The 19,898-nt window shown below is 43.5% G+C and overlaps 5 protein-coding genes across 7 annotated transcripts; 2 read left to right on the top strand and 3 right to left on the bottom strand.

Moving 5' to 3' along the window:
- On the bottom strand, positions 1-5,717 carry stk3 (serine/threonine kinase 3 (STE20 homolog, yeast)). Its single transcript, XM_061665529.1, has 11 exons — positions 5,542-5,717; positions 5,094-5,174; positions 4,712-4,840; positions 4,508-4,622; positions 3,492-3,656; positions 3,238-3,405; positions 3,013-3,150; positions 2,772-2,897; positions 2,492-2,693; positions 1,947-2,173; positions 1-1,789 (listed from the first exon to the last, which is right to left on the bottom strand). Exons 1-11 carry the CDS (start codon positions 5,562-5,564, stop codon positions 1,631-1,633), a joined length of 1,533 nt encoding a protein of 510 aa, XP_061521513.1. The 5' UTR covers positions 5,565-5,717; the 3' UTR covers positions 1-1,630.
- Positions 5,718-6,560: 843 nt separating this feature from the next.
- Positions 6,561-9,260, top strand: prcc (proline rich mitotic checkpoint control factor). Its single transcript, XM_061665539.1, has 7 exons — positions 6,561-7,137; positions 7,221-7,268; positions 7,445-7,969; positions 8,044-8,139; positions 8,357-8,503; positions 8,578-8,643; positions 8,829-9,260. Exons 1-7 carry the CDS (start codon positions 6,928-6,930, stop codon positions 8,913-8,915), a joined length of 1,179 nt encoding a protein of 392 aa, XP_061521523.1. The 5' UTR covers positions 6,561-6,927; the 3' UTR covers positions 8,916-9,260.
- Positions 9,261-9,848: 588 nt separating this feature from the next.
- On the bottom strand, positions 9,849-10,823 carry LOC133396098 (transmembrane protein 272-like). 2 transcript variants are annotated; one of them, XM_061665567.1, is made up of 4 exons: positions 10,670-10,823; positions 10,547-10,597; positions 10,290-10,481; positions 9,849-10,200 (listed from the first exon to the last, which is right to left on the bottom strand). In XM_061665567.1, the coding sequence occupies exons 1-4, from the start codon at positions 10,821-10,823 to the stop codon at positions 9,938-9,940; spliced, it is 660 nt and encodes a 219-aa protein (XP_061521551.1). In that variant the 3' UTR covers positions 9,849-9,937. The 2 variants fall into 2 exon arrangements, with proteins under 2 accessions (XP_061521551.1, XP_061521550.1); XM_061665566.1 differs by having other exon boundaries at positions 10,547-10,823.
- A 911-nt stretch (positions 10,824-11,734) lies between these two features.
- On the bottom strand, positions 11,735-14,413 carry mrpl9 (mitochondrial ribosomal protein L9). The gene is made up of 7 exons (XM_061665556.1): positions 14,187-14,413; positions 13,718-13,877; positions 13,502-13,626; positions 13,366-13,419; positions 12,199-12,300; positions 12,019-12,102; positions 11,735-11,955 (listed from the first exon to the last, which is right to left on the bottom strand). The coding sequence occupies exons 1-7, from the start codon at positions 14,265-14,267 to the stop codon at positions 11,749-11,751; spliced, it is 813 nt and encodes a 270-aa protein (XP_061521540.1). The 5' UTR covers positions 14,268-14,413; the 3' UTR covers positions 11,735-11,748.
- A 585-nt stretch (positions 14,414-14,998) lies between these two features.
- On the top strand, positions 14,999-19,035 carry rida (reactive intermediate imine deaminase A homolog). 2 transcript variants are annotated; one of them, XM_061665576.1, is made up of 6 exons: positions 14,999-15,149; positions 15,957-16,062; positions 16,463-16,517; positions 16,587-16,655; positions 18,065-18,120; positions 18,731-19,034. In XM_061665576.1, exons 1-6 carry the CDS (start codon positions 15,085-15,087, stop codon positions 18,785-18,787), a joined length of 408 nt encoding a protein of 135 aa, XP_061521560.1. In that variant the 5' UTR covers positions 14,999-15,084; the 3' UTR covers positions 18,788-19,034. The 2 variants fall into 2 exon arrangements, with proteins under 2 accessions (XP_061521560.1, XP_061521561.1); XM_061665577.1 differs by lacking the exon at positions 14,999-15,149 and adding an exon at positions 15,191-15,396 and having other exon boundaries at positions 18,731-19,035.
- The last annotated feature ends 863 nt before the right edge of the window (positions 19,036-19,898 follow it).

The following is a 19,898-nucleotide window of genomic DNA, read 5'->3' as shown; positions in this document are numbered from 1 at the left end:
CTTGACTAAAAGTAACTTTTATTATTCCATGCACTTTATACAAAAGATTATAACAAACAAAGAAAAGGTAATAAATTAATCGGTTCGGACGTACAGATCTGCATCAACATGATTTAGTGGTGAAATGAAAAAAGTGATTTGAGTTAAACAATCACTGTAATACTACCTGCTTTTCTCACACTGTAACTGTACACTTTTTATTAAACTGTCCTTACATACACATATGTTGTGAACAAAATGTTTTTATTTTAGCTTCTATATTCAAACCAGTGTCACTAAAAGAAATGTGAGAAACAATAAATAAAAAAAATACAATAAAAAAACTAAGTGTGAGATGTGGTCCAGAAAACCCAAAAATAAACCCCCTCCTAAACTTTTGACCAATGTCTGGACACAAGCCGAATGAATGTAGTATGAAGATAATTATTTAAATAGTGTAACAGGTTTGTTAAGTGTGTTAACATTCACGTGGAACCTGCAAATGGTTCACGCTGTTGCATTCAAAAGGCTCGTTTCCCCCCAAAAATCTAATGAAAACAAACGTCATCAACGAGTGGCGTTCAAGTGTCGGCTTCCTTCAGTACATTACAGTACACTTGCCATCCAAGCAATTTCAAATGCAGGAAAAATAATGGGCAATCTGAACGTGGTAGCGAACAGTTAAGCCTCTCGCTTTGCTGCTTTGGAGGTCGTATGAGAACCGTAAACGGAGGCGGGACGACGCCTGTCAACTTCCGCCGCGTTGCGTTCAGGTCATACTCGAAAAATGTTGAGCAGGTTGTTCGAAGGTTTAGAATTACCGCGACGTACATGCTAAATTGAGCTAGCCTGTGTATGGCGTTTCGCATTATGTGTTAGCATAAGATAGAGGACTACCGTCTTTGAAATGACATGGGCTTTTTTTTTTTTTGTTTTTTTAATATATATTTTGGTGTTTAAATATGCAATGTTTCATTCTCCTTTGTTGTATGTTCTGTTTGTATGTGTTGCTGCTCTGTGTGTGTTTAAGTAGCAGTTGTTTGAAAGTTTAAAATGACTGAATGCAAATTTCCACCGACGCGTTTTTGGCGTTGCACATTATAGGTTAGCATTAAGGTAGCATACGTTTGTCACTTTTTGGTGTTGAAATGTACAATGCTTAATTCTCCGTTATTGAGTGTCAGTTCTACAATGATCATTTATCTTCTCTGGTGTAGTGTGAAAACAAACGATTGCGGCAAGGACACGTCTTGGCTGAGTCCTGCGTAAAAGGCAAAGGACTCCAGACGACTGCCAGGTCTTTTGTTACATTTTGAGTGTTCCGTTAAGACTCTGATGGGGGGGGGGGGGGGGGGGGGGGGCATTGTCCGTGTAAACGAGGCTTGCGTGAGTAATCTTTTCTGAGGCACCGAGACCGAAGATCATCTTAAAAGACGACGTAACATTGACAATGAATCAATCGAATCCTGAAATGTGTGGTCTTCATCGATTTAGGCGGACTTATGCAAACTAAAACGGCCACTGGGAGGAAAAGGCCTGCCCCCTCCCTCATTTAAGGCAACACAATTTCTGATCGTCTTTGGTCATGAACGTTGCTTCCTCCCCAAACCTATACCACTTGTAATATTTACATGCGTGCGTTTCACCGGGCTTAGAAGTTCTGCTGCCGCCGTTTCTTGGCGTCCATGGCGTCGAGGATAGGCTGGCGCTTGGCCGTGTAGCGCTGTCGCAGCTCCTCGATCTCGCGCTCCATCATGGGGTCCAGAGCGCTCAGTCGCATCTGAAGCTCCTCGAAGTCCAGATTCTTCAACTGAACAAACAATAAGGCCAGTGTAAAACGTGCAGCGCTACCTTGATCTATCTACCTACATCGGTGTGGGTGGGTCTGCAATGTCCCGCGATCAGTGGTTTACTGTAGCGCCCCATAGCGGCAGCGAGCATGGTGATGACGTCGAGCGTTTACTCACAAAGTCAAAGTCTCCGTCCTGTGGCACCTTCCAGTTGTCGGGGAAGATGTTCTTGGACGGGACGTGGTAGCCGGGCTTCTCCTGAGGCTGGTTGTGGTTGTAGTTCTCCTGCTGGTGCTGCTGATGTTGATGCTGCTTCTGTTGCTGCTGGGCTGCCTTGTTGGAGTCCTGCTTGTCAAAGTAGTCCATGAAGGACGGGCGCATGGGCTGCTGCGGGGCGGCGTGCCCTGGGGAACGAGGACAATGACTGTAGGTTATGTTGGAGTCTGCTGACTAAACGGCATGTGGTAGAAAGCCAAATTACAAGTCCAAAGTCTGCTTTGCGCAGCCGCTGCATTTCGGTGACAACACAACACGACGCACAGTTTCGCTAACTCTCAATTCTTTCTGCAGCCTGTTTCGGCAGAAAACTAGTCGACCTCTATTGCCGCAAGATGCAGCGACTACTCCGCATAACATACTTCAACTACACTATTCCTTCAGTAGCCCGTTCAGTCGTCAAAATGTGAATGTTTTGGTGGAGTCGCGTCGTCGCGTGCGCTCACGCCTCATGGATCCCTGCTCCTCCTCCTCCTCCTCGTCGTCGCTGTTGATGACCATGGTGCCCAGGTCGGACTCCAGCATGGTGTTGCCGTGCTCGATCATGGTCTGCGCGCCGTCGCTCATGGTGCCGGTGGCGCGCATGGTGCCCGCACCCTCCGAGCCGGACTTCACCATGGTGTGAGAGTCCACCTCGGTCTCGTCCTCCTGTGGGACGCCACAGAGACAAGTCAGCCATTTTGTTTTGTTTGTTTGTTTGACCATAAGTCAGCGTATTGGTTTTACAGAGTTGTCCTCCTCCTCTTCGAGCTCTCTCTGCTGCTCCTGCTGCCTCTTGGCCTTCATCTCCATGGCCTCGGTGATAAGGTCCCTCAAGATGGAGACCGGCTTGGCCTGACTGATGAACGGGTGCTGGTGATGTGGGGTTCATAAATTCATGAAATTAGTCAGCTGTCTCCAAAGGGTGATTGGTTTTACTTCATATTATTTTTTTTTATATTAAAACACAGAGCTGTTTGTAATTCACCTGTAAGAGTTGCGTGGCAGTGGCTCTCTGCTCCGGGTTCTTTACCAGACACTTCTTGACAAAGTCCGTGAAGTCGTCTGACCACAGCTCCGGTTTCCGGAATGTCGGCGGAGGGTTGGTGGGGATCATGAAGATGGCCTGAAGCGACGAGACAGGCGGAGGAGGAAGAATCAACATAAATAAATAATAGAGAGTCGTTCCGTTCTCCAAATCATCCATACTCACTCTCATGGGGTGGATGTCGGCGTAGGGGGGCTTGCCCTCGGCCATCTCGATGGACGTGATGCCCAGGGACCAGATGTCGGCCACGCAGTTGTAGCCGATCTCCTGGATCACCTCCGGCGCCATCCAGAAAGGCGTTCCGATCACAGTGTTCCTCTTTGCCATGGTGTCCTTCGGAGGGAAAATGATGACTTTACTTACATTTGATACAGCGTGGGGTTTGTTTAGCATCTTCTTTAGCATCCCAGAGCTATTACCGTCAGCTGTCCGGCCACTCCAAAGTCGGCCAGCTTGGCGTGTCCCTCCGTGTTCAGCAGAATGTTCCCAGCCTTGATGTCGCGGTGAATCTTCCTCATGAAGTGAAGGTATTCCAGACCCTTGAGTGTCGACTTTAAAATGGTGGCGATCTCGTCCTCTGTCAGCTGAAAATAAAAATAAGAACAGTTTTTTTTTTTTTTTTTTTATAAAAGGTCTGTGTACCTCAGATTTTCATACATTGCAGGTGGGTCTGGCACATATCCCCGCTTGCAATGCAAAACGCTATTACATTACATTAATCCAGTCCATCTTATTAAAATATATATATATATTAAAAAAAAAAAAAAAAAACGCCCAACAACATTTTTTTGAAACTTTTTCAAAAAGAAAAACAACACACAATAGTATTGCAGTTTATAAAAACAGAGTAACAATATAATTTAAAACAATTTAAAGAATTGCCAGCTTCTTCTACAGTCTGCGCCTTGGCCACCAGAGGGCAGTATAATGCAGACATAAACGCATACAGGTAGACATGAAAACCACATCACAGCTGCTCACTAAACTGCAGTAGTATTAGTTGTTAGGATGAAGAATATATTCCTTTGCGTAGCACTGCGACATCAATATCGATGCGAATTTCAGTAGCACGTCTTTAGCGTTTGCATTGTGCTAGCATTAAACTAGCGGCATTTCCCAGGGCAAATTTGTGTTTCTTTTAAGCATACTTGTAATTCACCTTCTACATTTAATTTGATGGTGAACTTCTTTTTTGAAGAATTCCTCACTCTCTACCAAATCCCTGCTTCTTGTGAAGTGTGTTGAGTTCACGGCAACCATTCAGAGCTTGCGTTACAAAATGTCTGTTCGCAAGTCGTCGAATCGGCCAAACAACGGCTCGCATCTCAAAAAACTCATCAGATCGCTCATAAATCAAGATGCCACTGCATTTCTATTTATTTCTCATGAGAACAGAGGGTGTACGACATTTGATGGCTGCGACGACCGGACCCACCGTTTTGTTGCGCAGCCTGATGATGTCAGAGACGGAGCCCGCCCCGCAGTACTCCATGACAATCCAAAGGTCTGTGTTCTTGAAGTAGCTGCCGTAGTACTTTACCACATAGGGACTTTGAGGCAAGAAAACAGATCAGCTTCTTTGGTCACGGACAAACTGCAAGGTTTATTGTACGTTTTTTTTTTTTTTTTTTTGTGTAACCTGTCACACTGCTGCATGATAGAAATCTCCTTGATAATCTCTTGCAGATCAGACTCCACAGGAACCTGCTTGATGGCCACAACCTGTCCCGACTCCTTGTGGATGGCTTTGAACACGCTGCCATAGGAACTAAACGCACATACACGCACAAAACATAATGACATTAGGAGTACATACATAATATGTTTTGAAGGAGACATACTATGCATTGTTTTGTTTTTTTTCCCAATGTGGCCGCCTCCAAAATGTATAAGCGGGCATAATCCTGAATATTATAACATTATTATGAGGCAACCCAAAGACTGAAATACTTATATACGAACATTAAAAATGTATTTGTCTGTCATAACCTGTGATAAGGGGAACTCAAGAATTTACTCACCCTTCACCAAGTTTTTCCAGGACATCGAACACTTCCTCTGGTTGTTTGGTCAAGCTGTCTTCACTCAGCTTTTTCAGCTTGCTGTTTGGGGGGGAAATATATATATATACATATATATATATATATATATATATATATATGGGAAAAACAACATTACACACTAAAGTAATTCATAAGATTACAGTGCATGATGAGTCACTGATAACAAAGCTTTGGTTCCACTTTCTATGGGAGTGCGTATGCACCAAAAAGCTAAATGAGCGGGCTATGCAGTTAAAGCGACACGATAAAGTTACACATTAGTACTTGTTATTTTTCGTAAATAACCGGGGGGAAAAAAATAGTGAAAAGACCGCCAAAGCTAACTATAATTAGCATCACCGACGAGCACAGCAGGAGCTACCGACTCAGCTAGCACGCTAAAAACAGCCGCCACACGGTCACAAACCTTTTGGGGGCAGATTGTTCCATGGTTTCGAATGTCAAATGATACAAATGGCGAAGGAATGATGTTCAGCTGCGATGCTTTTTGGCTTCTATGATCACCGAGTGAACATTGTCGTTGTTGTAAAAATAAAAAAAACTACAGGCTGCTGGCGAGTGAGGGCCACTAGCTAACCGTGTCTTTTGACCAATCACGAGCCACGTTGCTTCGAGGGCAGCCTTTCATTGCGCATCCGCACTACAGAAAGCCTGAGTGGGCTGGGCCGTTCCTGTGATACGTAAAGCGCGTCCGCCATATTGAATGTGTCCGAGACAAGGGAGCGACAATCTCCAAAATGCGCTAATAATCTCATTCACCCATGTACACACACTAATATATTTGGGATATAAATAAGCATAAAAAAACAACGTATATTTGTAACTTTTAATCTGATGATTATTAATTCATCAATACAGTAACAGTGTTGCATACTATGCACTGGCAGCTATAAACACGCAAACAATAGAAAATACGTACATTGGTGCTTTTTAACAAATACCCCTTGTATTTTCCAACATGTTTTCGTTTGATCTTATTCCATTTTGTTTACTTATTGTTATATATTTGTTCTCCATGTATTTGTAATTGTAGACTTGCAAAGGAGGTGCGATTGTTTTCAATGTTTGCAACTAAACATGAAGCATGTCTTTGTTCATGTTACATGTTAAATATTTTTTAAGGGCGAAAAAAAGGGAGAAATGGGTTATCAAGGGATCTCACTTGGTATATTGCAAAAATGTTCATTCACAAAACGTCTCAACAATGTTCCCTCAATTTAAATAGATTTTAAAACGAATTTGACACGAACATTAAATCGTTAAATTTAATTTACATTTTATGGAACGTGGCTGCTGCCGTGTTCGTCATGTTAAAGTGTGAAATAAAGCACACACAAAAAAAGAAATGACCAGTGACTGCCGCTTACACGCCATCCGTTAGGGGGCAGTAGCGTCAATGTTTGATTCAATGCTGACAGAGAACGAGAAACGCGATCCGTACTAATCGCCGATAAACAAGACGAAGAAGAAAACTGGATCTGTGTTGTATGTAACCGATGCGAAATCTGAGCTCATTTATTTATCGTAATACTAATCTAAAGTCGATGTAAATGTACTATCCGAACAAGGATGAATTATAACTCGACGATTTAAATCAGAAGGGCCAAGCTAGCGGATTCCTTTAGCGACGGCTAGCGGCCTAAGCTAACGAGAGTTCGCATACTTTGCTTCGCCCGCTTGTGATTCGACGACAGAAGCGCGTTATTGCACATCGATGAGGCTCTAGATTGGGAAGATTCGAGGGGAAAGCGGTGGTATCCATGCGGGATAGCGGCGCTCGATACCGCCGAACATGTCTTTAGTCGCCTATGGCAGCAGCGATGACAGCGACGGCGAAGGAGCGTCGAGCAAACAAGGCTCGGGGCGCCTCTTCTCCCTCCTGCCAGCCACCAAAAGGTCGTCTGCCAGTGACGACAAAAAGAGTTTATTATCGGGTCTGCCCGAGCCCAAGAAGCGCACGGAGCCAGTGAGGATTTCCGTGCCGCACATCGAGGAGCGCGACGTGAGTGTTGCCACGCGAGCAGACACACTGGCGTTGATCAACGAATGATGGATCGTGATTGTGTTTGTTGTTGTTGTTATTAGTCGGACTCTGACGATGACGAACCAGTAAAGAAGAAAGTCCAATCCCAGGTAGGAACACCTCTTCAGCGTTGGTGGTCAAAGTGGTGCAGGTCTGACCAACGTCTCTGTCTTTGTACCGGTACTGCAACGATACCACGACAAAAACCTAAAAACTTTATATTCTATACCTAAATGAATTAAACCGCAACCATCCAGCTAATGGTGCCCTGCCTTTCTCGCTTCAGGGCACAGGTAGCGGTCTCTCCTCGCTCCTGCCGCAACCCAAAAACCTGACTGCGAAGGTGACCGACAGACCTTTAATCCCGCACACGCTCACCAAGCGCCCGGAGCCCAAAGGAGTCAATTCGGGCTCGCCCACACCGGGCCTGCTGGGCCCCAGCGCGTCCCCCTCCGCCATCAAAGCGGCAGCCAAGTCGGCGGCGCGGCAACTGGCCAGACAGATCGTAGCCACGGACGAGCACGAGGAGGACATCGCGCCGCAGAATTACTTCTCGTTGGGCGAGAGCCCCGAGCCGCCGCCCCCGGCCGTCGTTCCGATTTACGAAGCCGAGCCTGTCGTCGCCGCGGTGGAGCCGCTCCCCGCGCCGCCGCCGCCTCCTCCGCCGCTTCCTCCTCCGCCTCCCGGCGACGAGCTGGGCCAGTCGGACGCCCCCCTCGACTTTGGTGGATGCCACGAGGGAACTGGTGCGTGGGGAGGCCAATATCCTCAGTATCAACAGCCCATGGCGGGACCAGAGTCTTACCCTGAGGTACAAAGACGTCAAAATTGCACAGATTGAGAATGTATGACAAATGACATCAGTGTCATCATCTCATTCAACAGGGGTACGATAATAACGATGGGTATTACCAAGATCCAAGCCCCGGCTTGCCCGAGGACGAAGTACCTGGTAACTCGGCCATGTTTGATGACGAAGCGGTAAGAAATGTCAACTATTTTTGCTATTTAGAAAAAAAAAATTAACGCACAAAGCGGAGCAGAAGGGTACAAGTCACGGCAAAGCGGGTTGATGATAACCTTAGGACAGGAAATGGATTTTAACTTCGACAAAGATTAAGACAAATAAGAGATGGGGGGGAACGGCCCCAGTGATGCCGAAGTGCGACGCTCGAGAATCATTGCGTCTGTGCTGCAGTTCATGCGGCTTCAGGGCAAAAGGAACCGGGGCAAAGAAGAGGTGAAGTTCCTGGAGATTAAGGGCGACGACCAGCTGAGCGGCCACCAGCACTGGATCACCAAAAGCATTTCGGAGGAGAAGCAGACCCGCAGCTCCTTCAGCAAGGTACGACCCCGCCGAAACACGACAAGAATTCATATAGCGTCCGCTTTTGCTGACCTCGCGGTTTTTCCGTGCAGAAAAGGGGAGGAATGCCCACGGGACAGCAGAGACGCAAGCACCAGATTACGTATCTCATCCACCAGGTGAGGCGGCCCGTATTTCCACATGGCCATATATGGTCAGTGTTGCCTCTTCCACCCAGAGGGTGACGGACACGAACAGCTCAGAGATCCCAAAATGGTCGTCATGAACGAATTGTGCCACACGTCGCATACACGGTCACTAAACTACCATCCTCAGTGGTCAAAAGCCTTTTTCTTCTCTTCAGGCGAAGGAACGCGAGCTGGAGCTGAAGAACAGCTGGGCGGAGAACAGGATGACACGCCGGCAGACGCAGGCGAAATACGGATTCTGAGCGCTACTGCCGTTGCAGAGTTTGGCGTCAAGGAGACTGGAGCTGCCTGTACATATATTAAAAAAAAAAAAAAAATGCACATTTCCTCACCTGTTTAAAATCATGACTCCTTTTTCAAGTAAACTGTTACCTTTCAAACGCTCACGGGTGGGTTTTACACACCACTGGGATGGAAATGGATTCCTTTGTATGTATTCCTGCTCATGTAACAAATATTTAGTGTTCCTCTCAGTTTAGTGAATCGCCGTCATGCTTCCCAGGAAAGTTCCAGTGCATTCACTTTCAACTGGAGACATCTTGATGTGGAGTTTTTTTTTTTTTTTTTTTTTATAAATAAACATGCTGGTGCACAAAAGTCAAACATTATTGCTGGTCCTTCCAAAATACACACAAAAAAGTAAACGTTTTTTTTTTTTTTAAATAAGCAAACTGTAAAAAGGTTCCTGAGCAGCTCAGATGTATTGATTATCAAATTTGACAACCTTTGACAATCATTTCAATTGCTTGTTGAACTTGAAATTGTCAAAATCCTAAGAATTTCAGCCTCTCAACAATCAATATTGTCTGACGTAGGCTGATTGTCCAAATAAGACATTTGCAAACATTGCTTTTTTTTTTTTTTTTTTGCCGATTTTCTGACGAATGTTACGGAACAAACCAGTAACTGAATCCTAATCAATTGTACATTGTCAATTTGAAGTAATGTCCAAGCATAACCTTTGTTTTGAAACTGCAGCCTGGGCTCGAAATGTTAATCAAATGTTATCAATCATTCTTTTCTGTTTTATATTTGAATAATTTTACAATGTATGGCTCTTTACAAGAAATATGGCATTTTCAGTGACAAAAAAAAAAAAAAAAAAAAGGTACTACAAACTTTATATTAGACCGGGGGAATGCTTTCTTTATGAAGTTAAGATGACAGTACAAACTGTTTTTATTAACAAACTGAAGCAATTTAAAGGAAAAATACTGTCAAGAGTGAAAAGGCCCCCCCAAAAAAGTCCACACTTGGGTTGCGATCAGACACCACCTGCTGCTGCTGCCGTGTCTTCTTGAAGAAGATGAGCGGTTCCGTACGAGGCGGTGCGGCTGGGCGTCAGCCTGCGTCTCGCCGTGAAGCAGGTCAGCGACAGGAAGCAAGCGCAGCAGCACAGCGACAGCGTGGTGGCGGCCCACATCAGGGTGGTGACCACAAAGGCGAAGTTGTAGGTGGTCTTGTGGCAGTACCGGGCTTCCCCGGGCGTGTAGCTGGGCGGATACGCGCCGTAGACCCAGCTGGTGCCTGAAGGGATAAACACTTAGCTGCCTCGTATTTCTGAGGTTTCAAGCGCTATAGAAAATGGGATGGGTGGCACAAGATTGTTTTCGCACCTGCGACGAACCAGCAGAACGTGAAGAGGTGCAGCAGGGCCATGCAGACGGTGGCGAGCGTGCTCATCGCGCCGTCGTCGCGCACGAAGCGGCAGTACGTCACGGACAGAGCCAGCAGGCTGGACACGCCCAGAACCAGAAGGTAGACGGGGATTCTGGGCTGCGACGGGCACAGGCCCAAATGAGTGGCGCCTGTGACAATACACGCAAACGATTAGCGAAGGCCCGCAAGCGTCCGGACAGGTGACTAGCCCTACCCAAACCGATGGCTGAGATCATCACCATCCACCACATGATGTTCACCACCACTGCGAGAAAACAGAGAAAGGTTAAGATACAGGGCAGCGAAATTAATACAACTGTGAGCGAAAAGGTCTGACCGATGGATGAAATCTGAACGTCACCGTGAGGCATGTGGTCCATCTGTGGAGACTTCGTTTCAAAAAATATATATATATATATATTTAAAACAAAAACAAAAAAAGCAAAAAATAACATCCGCTGGTCTGATTCCGAGCGATGCCGCTGTGGCATCTGTTAGCTTTTGACACAACGCAGGATGTGAAGACATGTTGTGCAAAGTCATTGCAACGATGTCACAAGGACAAAAAAGGAAATCATTTTGATAGCATCTAAACGTGGACGTGAGCAACAAAAACAAGCCACTCTGGCGCATTTGAACGTTTTGCACTTCAAGTTCCAATGATTTCATCCGCTCGGCGGCGTCTCAAACCTCCTCCTCTGGTTAGGGACGCATTTCGTCCTCCCTATCCAGAATTTGGACGTCGTCGTCCTGTCCTCAAAGGAATGCCCGTTCTTCTTGAGATCCAAATGAAACGCAGATTCTGGACCCGAAGAAGCCTCCCGTTGATGCTGCGGCATGCGCCTGTGCAGCGTCTCTCCACCGTAGAGGTCATTGAACCCTTGGAATGAACCCGTTTTTGTCTGAGAGTGTTCGTGGGTTTCAAATGCATTGGGATGTTTTGTTTGGAGAAAATCCTACCGAGTTTCTTTGACAGTCACATGGGGCATGTATTGCTCCTCAATGGGACTTGGGTTTCTTTCGAGCGAGGCGTGACGACTATGTCACGGATTGGTTTATCGTTGAGTTTAAACCATGCGGCTGCCACAAGCAAATAGTTTTAGAATCTCTAATTTGAAAGTCCCACCCTGGATTGAGAGTTGTATTTGAAACCCTAACACAGAATGAAACCCTAATCTTGACGTGAAACCCTAACCCTGGCCTACAAAACTACTTTGAAACCCCGTAACCATCTTGAAACTCTATTTTGAAATGCTGAACCACCGATTGGTCGCGGAGTCACTCAGTTACGAAAATAACAAGTGACAGTGAAAGTTACTTTAGTGAGCCTCATTTTTATTTATAACGACGGTTCGCCCAGTCAGCGTTCCTCACACTAACATCTCAACAAACCATGCATGTCCTTTTTTGTGTCCTTCAGTCCTTTTTCCGGTTGTCACTTGGTGGCGCTGTGGCATCGACTCCACTTGTCTCGGTCACGCGGTCCTCACTCATCTGTTGCGAAATGTCTCGCTCAGCAGCCTGCCGCCGCCGCTGCGCCTTCAGGAGGCGCTGATGACTGGCCGACGGGTCCTCGTAAGGGAGCAAGGAAAAGGGCACGCGGACCGTGTCCATTCCGTTCACCTGGAAGGACACTTGCTGTTAATTTAACCTGCGCAAAAAAAGTTTGAATAATCCGAATCTTACCGTTACTTCGCACCAGTAGTCGCCCAACTCTGTGATGGGCTCAAATGGAAGCTTCAAGGCGTGTGGAGGCACCACCATGATCAGCTAAAATAAAAGTTACCATTCCATTTATAAACAAACATATATGGATAAAACTTTTGCGACTATTACACTTTTTTTGTTTTTGTTTATTCAGCATACCTTCTTAAGAAACTGCCTCCTCACGACCTCACTGGTCAGCTTAAAGTCCTCCAAGGGCATTTTGTGGATGGTCAACTTGCAGCGCTTCAGGTAATCTACTGTCTGGAAACCGGAAGACACCTGGTCAGTATTTTACTTTTCATTATTATTATTAAAAATACTGAGTGCTGGGCCTTTGTTACACATTAATAATGCGGGTTTGGCGCAATCAAGTCAATTGAGAAGTAGGAGTGGGAGGAACGTAGAGGGTGTTGTTGTGGAAAAACTAAATTTAACATGAAATTAGAGCAAAAAATAAATGAATATATAAATCTTCCATGACATTAAATTCTTGGATTAAACATTGATGTGTCTGTTTGTTTTGAGAGCGATAATTTGTTCCACTCATAATGAAGTGATACAAATATGCAATTATACTGCATGTGCTACATTTTTTAAGTACGGTTCAGTTGAATATAAATTCAATAAATTTGCATTTAATCATTCTTTTTAACTATTATTTCGATTGCAATTTTTTTTAACATTTGTGTGCAATAGTCTTTTTTTGTCTATTACCTATTTAAGCACGCATTTAAGTGTTGATGTTAAAAATGTGCACAATATTACAGTGCCTAACAACAATATTAAAACATATTTTTAGTCATAAAACCTCTGCCTCGTTTTGATGAACACTTAGGCCTTCTAGACTACCTTATTTTAATGTTGGTCAGTATGTTTTTTGTTTTGTTTTTTGTACTGAGAGTAAAAAGCTTGATAACCACTGGGCTACTCCAATAGTTTAAACCTAAATACACCACAAAACATGTTTCCAAAATAATGTACTTTCGTTTCAAACCTATCTTATAACATTCCACTTCAAAATGGCTTACAGTTCACTAGAGCTCCAAAATGCAACGGAAGTGCGTGTGTACATGCAGTAAAAAAAAAAAAAAATCTCTGTAACTTCCACGAACAACCCGGGTTAAATTTAGCTCCTCCCCGATATACAAAGCTTGTCTCTCAGTCGAGAGGCATCACTTCAATGTACTTCCTGGACACCACTTTTCATGTACTACTTTAAAATAGGACATTGCAAAATGACAGGAAAAAATGCGGATAGTTGCATTTGTGAGTAGCGAACCTCGACTATGCGGGGGATTGCTGTATCCGATTTTTGTGCAGAGTTACCATTTTTCCAGTTCGGGTTTGGACCCTTTCCTCGCTCGTGCCCTCACGCAAAAGCTGAACATCGAGAGAGAGAGAGAGAACAGCGTTCAATAACCACATTAGAACGTCGCATTATAGTGAGTCATCCAATGCGCACCCTTAACTCCTCCGCAAACAGCTGCTTGTTCTCCGGAGACGGATACACGGCGAGCCCCTGAGCCAGCAGCTTGTTCCGCCCCACTGACTTTTTGACAAACACCGTGTCTCCTCGGCCACCCAGCTCTGTCAAAAAATAATAATAATTAAAAAAAAAAAGATTTTAACTCATATATTTATGCATTTCTTTTTATTGGATGCACGGAACGAAACTCACTGGGGACGGTCTGTGTGAGGATGAGCTCCATCTTTTTCTGGGGAGCGTGTTTGGTGTCCTCCGTGAGCTTGTAGATGCGGTGCCTGCGGGGGTGCAACCTCGGGGGGCTGCCCACTTTGGACAGGGGCACCTGCCACCAGCGCTCCACCACCACGGTACTCTGGGAAAAAAAATAAAACATCAAAAAAATACTAGACCAGCCCAAATAGTATAGCAAAATGTCTTTTAAACTCATCATGGATGTTCCAGAAGCTCATAAGATTCAAGGTCCACCCAAAAAAATATGCAAATCAGGACTTCTGTGGATGCTAGTTCACTGTCAGAGCAACTTTGTGCCCTTGAGCAGGCAAACTGCCATAGTATGTCAGTCGCGTCCTACAGTGGACATGTGCGTGTGAATATCTGGCCCATGTAAAACAACGCGTGATAGAATATTTATCTCGAAGATTCTAATGGAGGAGACACTAACCTGGACTGGAGTCACAGAAAAACTCCTGATAGTCATTTGGCCGAGCAGATCCTGAAGGGCACGGCGGCCGGAGTTCAACATGTTGACAACGTGATAATTAATTGTGGAGTTTTCGTCACGAAACGGACTAAAAGTGTGAATAAAGTGATTGTACACGAGTCTAAAGTGTCAAATTATCGCACGTTTAACGCGACAACCAGTGAAAAGCTAGCATGCTTATAGGGACATGAAAGGACCCCTATTGAAATAGGAGTAGGCCTGAATATTGCCTGACTACAAAAAGCAATACGTCTTCATTGGATTAAACTAAGAAAAAAGTCGAACAAGGATCTTGACGTTGAAATAATAGTTATAATCTTATATTAATAAATTTTAAATTCTTAACAATAAGAAGTAAAATAAATCTAAAATCGACCCTTACTGAACTAGTAGTCCCGGGAATAGCCTGAATCAAAATCCATTGCACTTTTGCGATCAGTCGTAATGTTAGTAGTTTATTATATTGAAATCATTTTAACAAACAATACATTTTATGATAATAAACTAACAATTTTAAACGTCCATTACATATACTAGCAATTAATTACGACTCATATTGTATTTTTTTGTCGTATTTTTTTTAGATTATTTTTTTCATGACATGAATTATGACATAATGACTTTAAACATTTCTGAAAATGTATTACTAACTAATATTTATTTGACGTTACGTTGACCCCCCTTCACGCCTCTCCAGTTGTCTATTTAGATACAGTGTACACCTGCATCCTCACTTGGTGCGGGCTTGCCTGTCAGACAGAATTGGGGGCAAAGTCCCATTTGTACAACGCTCACTTTGCACACATGCAGCTCGTCTTTGCAGAATTGCAACAACAAAGCTAAAACAAAAACCGGAAAGATGTCCCCTCTTATCAGGAAGATTATTAACATCGCGACAGCACCGGCTGCCATCGGCCCCTACAGGTAACGCGTGAATATGAAATATGTTTTCAATGTATTGACACGTGGCAGGTGTGTCTTAGCGGCCAGTGAACGCAAACGATAACACGTATAAGTGAAACTTGCAGAAAAAAAAAAAAAAAAAAAAAAAAAAAAAAGCTACAAAGTCCACAAACTCTCTTTCGACAAATCGGTGACGTGAAAGAATGGCGACCATTCGCAGGCAGATTACATACACGGCCAAAGCTCCGGTCAGGCAGGGAATATACAGGTAAGATCAACAAAACGGGCACTCACATATTCATATTACTGTTCTCCTTTTTTTTCTTGGTTATTAGCACGTTTTTATTGTATAACGTTGCAACGCGTGCCGACGGGGACTTCCGGGTATGGACCAATCGGGATGCTTGTGGGCGGAGTTAAAAAAAAAAAAAAAAGTCATTCTAACAACAACGGCAAATATTTGACTCTTGTCACATACATTTTATATATTAAAAGAAGTGGGTTTATTTGGAAGTGTCCAAATAAAGATGAAACTGCTCATTACAAATGCCTACCTGTTAGTACTACTAGTACTACTACTACTACACACATTTATATGATTGTTTTTCTTTGCTATAAAGACGGAGGACTACGTACAAGGTTTCAGTCCGACGCCAGCTTTATGTATTATTTACCCATTTTTTGCTATGATAATATTGTTGTGTTTGTTAAAGATGCTGGCAACTCTTGTGTGTCTGCGGTGTCACAACACATCCTAGGCCGTAAAAGATTGGTAATAGTAATAACAAGTAGGTCTTGAGTTAGTCTTGCTGTTTGTTTTTTGCTCAGCCAAGCGGTGCTGGTGGACAGGACCTTGTACATCTCCGGGCAGCTGGGGTTGGACGTGGCCTCCGGTCAGCTGGTCCAGGGAGGAGTGCAGGCTCAGGCTCGACAGGTCATACGTACACCTAGACACGGTGGCCGAGTCGGGTCACAGCAATTGCAAACGCTGTCGAAAAATGCCAACGCAGGTCGGCGACGGGAATCCCAGGTGACCCGGATGAATTAGACAGCGGGAGGGAGTCGCGCGTTCGCTTGCGTTGTACCTTAACGTCGCTGCGTCCTTCGGCTGCTGTCGCTACGTTGTGGCGTTCGCAATTGTTGTGACCTGTCTCGGCCGTTGTCCGCACAGACTCTCAGAGGTGGCCAAAGTGCTCGCACTCTGTGTTTAACACATTCACTGCCATTGACGGCTTTAGAAATCAAATATTCATGTTAACTGGGAAGGCCGGCAGCGAATTTAAGTAGAAGCACGCATACTTTGAATATGTTGTCTCGTCAATGTTATTCCTTAGGCTCTGGTCAACATGGGGGAGATCCTTAAAGCTTCAGGGTGCAACTACACCAACGGTGACAACTCAAATCTCGCTACTTTTCCCCTTATGAAACAAACAAATGAGACGTGTTTGTCCATTGCAGTGGTGAAGACGACCGTCCTGCTGGCGGACATTAATGACTTTAATGGCGTCAATGAAGTCTACAAGACATGTAAGTCAATGCCGTTATAATTATGTAATGAGGATTTGGCGGGTGTTTGGGGGGCTTTTATCGCCAGCCCTGTCGTAGCTCTTTTATACGAGTGCATTGTGCAGTTTGACAGTCATCTCGGGCACCCTCGCTCGATACATGAATAGCAGATAACAGACAGGTGAAACGGAAGCTCGCGAGCCCACCGCGCGGTCGTAAGCCGACCCCGCCACGCAGGAGGTCGGCGTGTAACGCGACCTCCACCGAGCCGCACTGACTGTGAGGTTGAGGCTTCTATCGGTACTCCAGATTCTACTCGACCCCGACGAAAGCACACTAACCTGTCAGATTATGATTATTTGAAAATATAGGGGAATTTTTTGGCAAATTTAATTTGGATAGAATGCATCAATTAGCGGAATGGTGGTGAATGATCTTTTTGAAATGTAAATGTGGAAAAACATTCATGGCATCGTAGAACAGTGAGCTCACCATATTTTATTTTATTTTTATTTTTTGTGACAGAGTGGAGTAGTGACACACCAGATTTTTTAAAATCACATTTAATAAAAAAAAAATAGGGACAGGGTAGAGCAGTGACTCACCAGATTTGAAAATATTTTGTTTTAATTGAAAGAAAAAAAAAGGGGGGGGCAAGTTGTAGCACTGAGCCACCTGAATTTTTAAAAATTTTAAAAACAAAACAAAACAGAAATTATTGGAGGCATTCTGGGGCAAGGATGGACCAGATTTTTTAAAGTAAAAATAATTTTGGATAATCTATAAATTTAGGGACAGTTTAGAGCGCTCAGCCACCCGTCTTAAACAAAAAATACATTTGAGGCAGGGTGAAGTGAACCAACAGATTTATTATTCTTTTTTTACATTAAAATATTTTTTAAATACACTTGAGCCACACCATTTGTATTGTTAATTTAAAAGAAATTTTATTACATTTGGGTCAGGGTGGATCAGTGACTCACCAGATTGTTTTGAAATAAAAAAGAAAATAAATAGAAAAATATTACCATGAAGAAGTGGCCCACCAGATTAGAATTTTTTTTTTTTTTATTTTAATAAAAAAAATAAAACGAATTGCAAAAATAATCATTTACATTCATTTAATCCATCAGTGATGTTTATAATATAGCATGTGATTGTAATTATAACTACTTTTAATTCAATTTACCACTTACCACTTTGTGATTTATTTGCTAACATACGACAATTTCGTTTGCATTGGCTTATGAGGCAGCTATGTTTGATCACTGTGAACTCTGCCTAGCAACAAGTGGCCCCTGCAAACGTGCCACCAGGAAAAACAGTCAGAGACGGCCTACTGCACCTGCTTGCTAGTTAAAATGTTATTTTCGTAATCGAGTTGGATGATTAAACACAATAGTAATTGACTTTTGCTCTCTGTCTTGCAGTTTTCAGCAGCAACTCCCCTGCCAGAGCTGCCTACCAAGTGGCGGCCCTCCCCCGCGTAAGTACCCGCTTACTTACGCGTTTTTCCAGTGAAGAACTGTAGTTTGATGGATTGCACTTTAAGTAATGGAGCAGTTGAGGTACTGTGATGCCCTCGCATGCGGGCAAGGAGAGCCACAGTCGCCGGTACGCTTTCAGCCGTTTATTGAACGAGACATGCAGTCAAACACACAAATGCAAAATGAGAACACTCGCAAGGAGCGGCTAACTCCAGCTCCTGATGTCACTCACTAGGCCACGCCCCTTAAAGGTACACATCCAACACAAGAATAATACAGTACAGTAGTATTACACTTCATCATAGCAGTTTATTTCTTTACATTCTCTTATTTTATACAATACGCTGTTATTTTTCTTTATTAAGAACACGTAACAAAAACATTTGTGTTTTTTTTTGGGGGGGGGGGGGCTGGAATGGAATAATGGCATTTCAATTCATTTCAATGGGGAAATTTGATTTGCTGTACAAACAAATTGAATTCTAATATTGGAACAAATTAAACTCGTAAGTCAAGGTACATCTGTATGAGCGTTTGTGGTTGACCTTTTTTTTTTTTAAATTTTTTAAATTTATTCTCCTTTTCATTATTTTTCTTAAATCTTTCCAGGGCGGCCTGGTGGAAATCGAGGCGGTGGCGGTCGTCGGTCCTCTCGCCGACTCTTGACTAGACGGCCATCTAACAAACAAGTTATAGCGCAACCATTTTCTCACAAAATGTTTTCTAACAACACATGATGGCTGAGCTCGCGGAACCACTTTCACTGCTGGCTTTTGATTAGAAAAGCCCACATAATGGACGGAAGCACTTAATTTGACAGTTGTTTTGGACTGTGGTACAATGTTAGGTGAGTTACACAATTAACAATGGCAAATAAAAGAACCTGAGCAAGAAGTGTTTTCTTCATTCCGGTGATTTTATCCCCCCCCCCACCACCACCACTCTTAATGTTGTTGAAAGTAATTGGTTGCAAAGATTCCTTAGAACTTTCCAGAAATTTTCCATGGAATGTTAGAATTGTTTTTTTTATTAAATTAAAAAAAAAGAAAATTAATAGGAATTAATTGTAATTTGAACTAATTTTGGTATTATTATTATTTATTATTTATGTATTATTATGTATTATTTACTGAAATTAACATAAATAAATAAGGGGCAGGGTGGAGTCGTGACTCAAAAGGATTTATTTGTATTATTGATATTTTGTAATTATTAAATTATAAATATTAAATTATGGGCATGGTGGCGCAGTTATCAACCAAAAAAATTTTTGATAGCCATTTTCTTTCCTGATGAAGGAAAAGAAGCCTTCTATATGATTTGAGGGAAGCATTTATTTTTTCCACTATAGTGGGGCACTGGAAATACATAATTGCAAAATTTCCGAATTTTTTTTTCACGGTCACAACATCCATATTGACTCATCACTCTTGGCATTTTGGCGATGATGTCGCTATAAATGCAAAACGTTCCCTCAAATGGATTAAGTGCTGTCATGTTCGGGTTTGGAAGGCACACAGTGATGATGTCACAGCTTCTCCATCTTGGCAATATTAAAGCACGTGTACGCTCTCATGGAGGATGTCATTCACTTGAAGCTAAACAGGGGAGGGGGGGGGGGGGGAATATGAATATGAGTGATATTTTATTGTGCACTATGCTTATCGAGTGAGCTCACCTGGTGCCTCCGCTGTTGTTCCTCGTTTGGGTTCTGTTGGGTCTGCAGCTTCTGCTTGAGCTAAAGTTAATTTGCATAATCTCAATAGAACATTAAAAG

This window comes from Phycodurus eques, chromosome 20, assembly GCF_024500275.1.
Source record: "Phycodurus eques isolate BA_2022a chromosome 20, UOR_Pequ_1.1, whole genome shotgun sequence".
In the NCBI taxonomy this organism is placed as follows: domain Eukaryota; kingdom Metazoa; phylum Chordata; class Actinopteri; order Syngnathiformes; family Syngnathidae; genus Phycodurus; species Phycodurus eques.
This window is presented reverse-complemented; position numbering and strand designations above follow the sequence as displayed.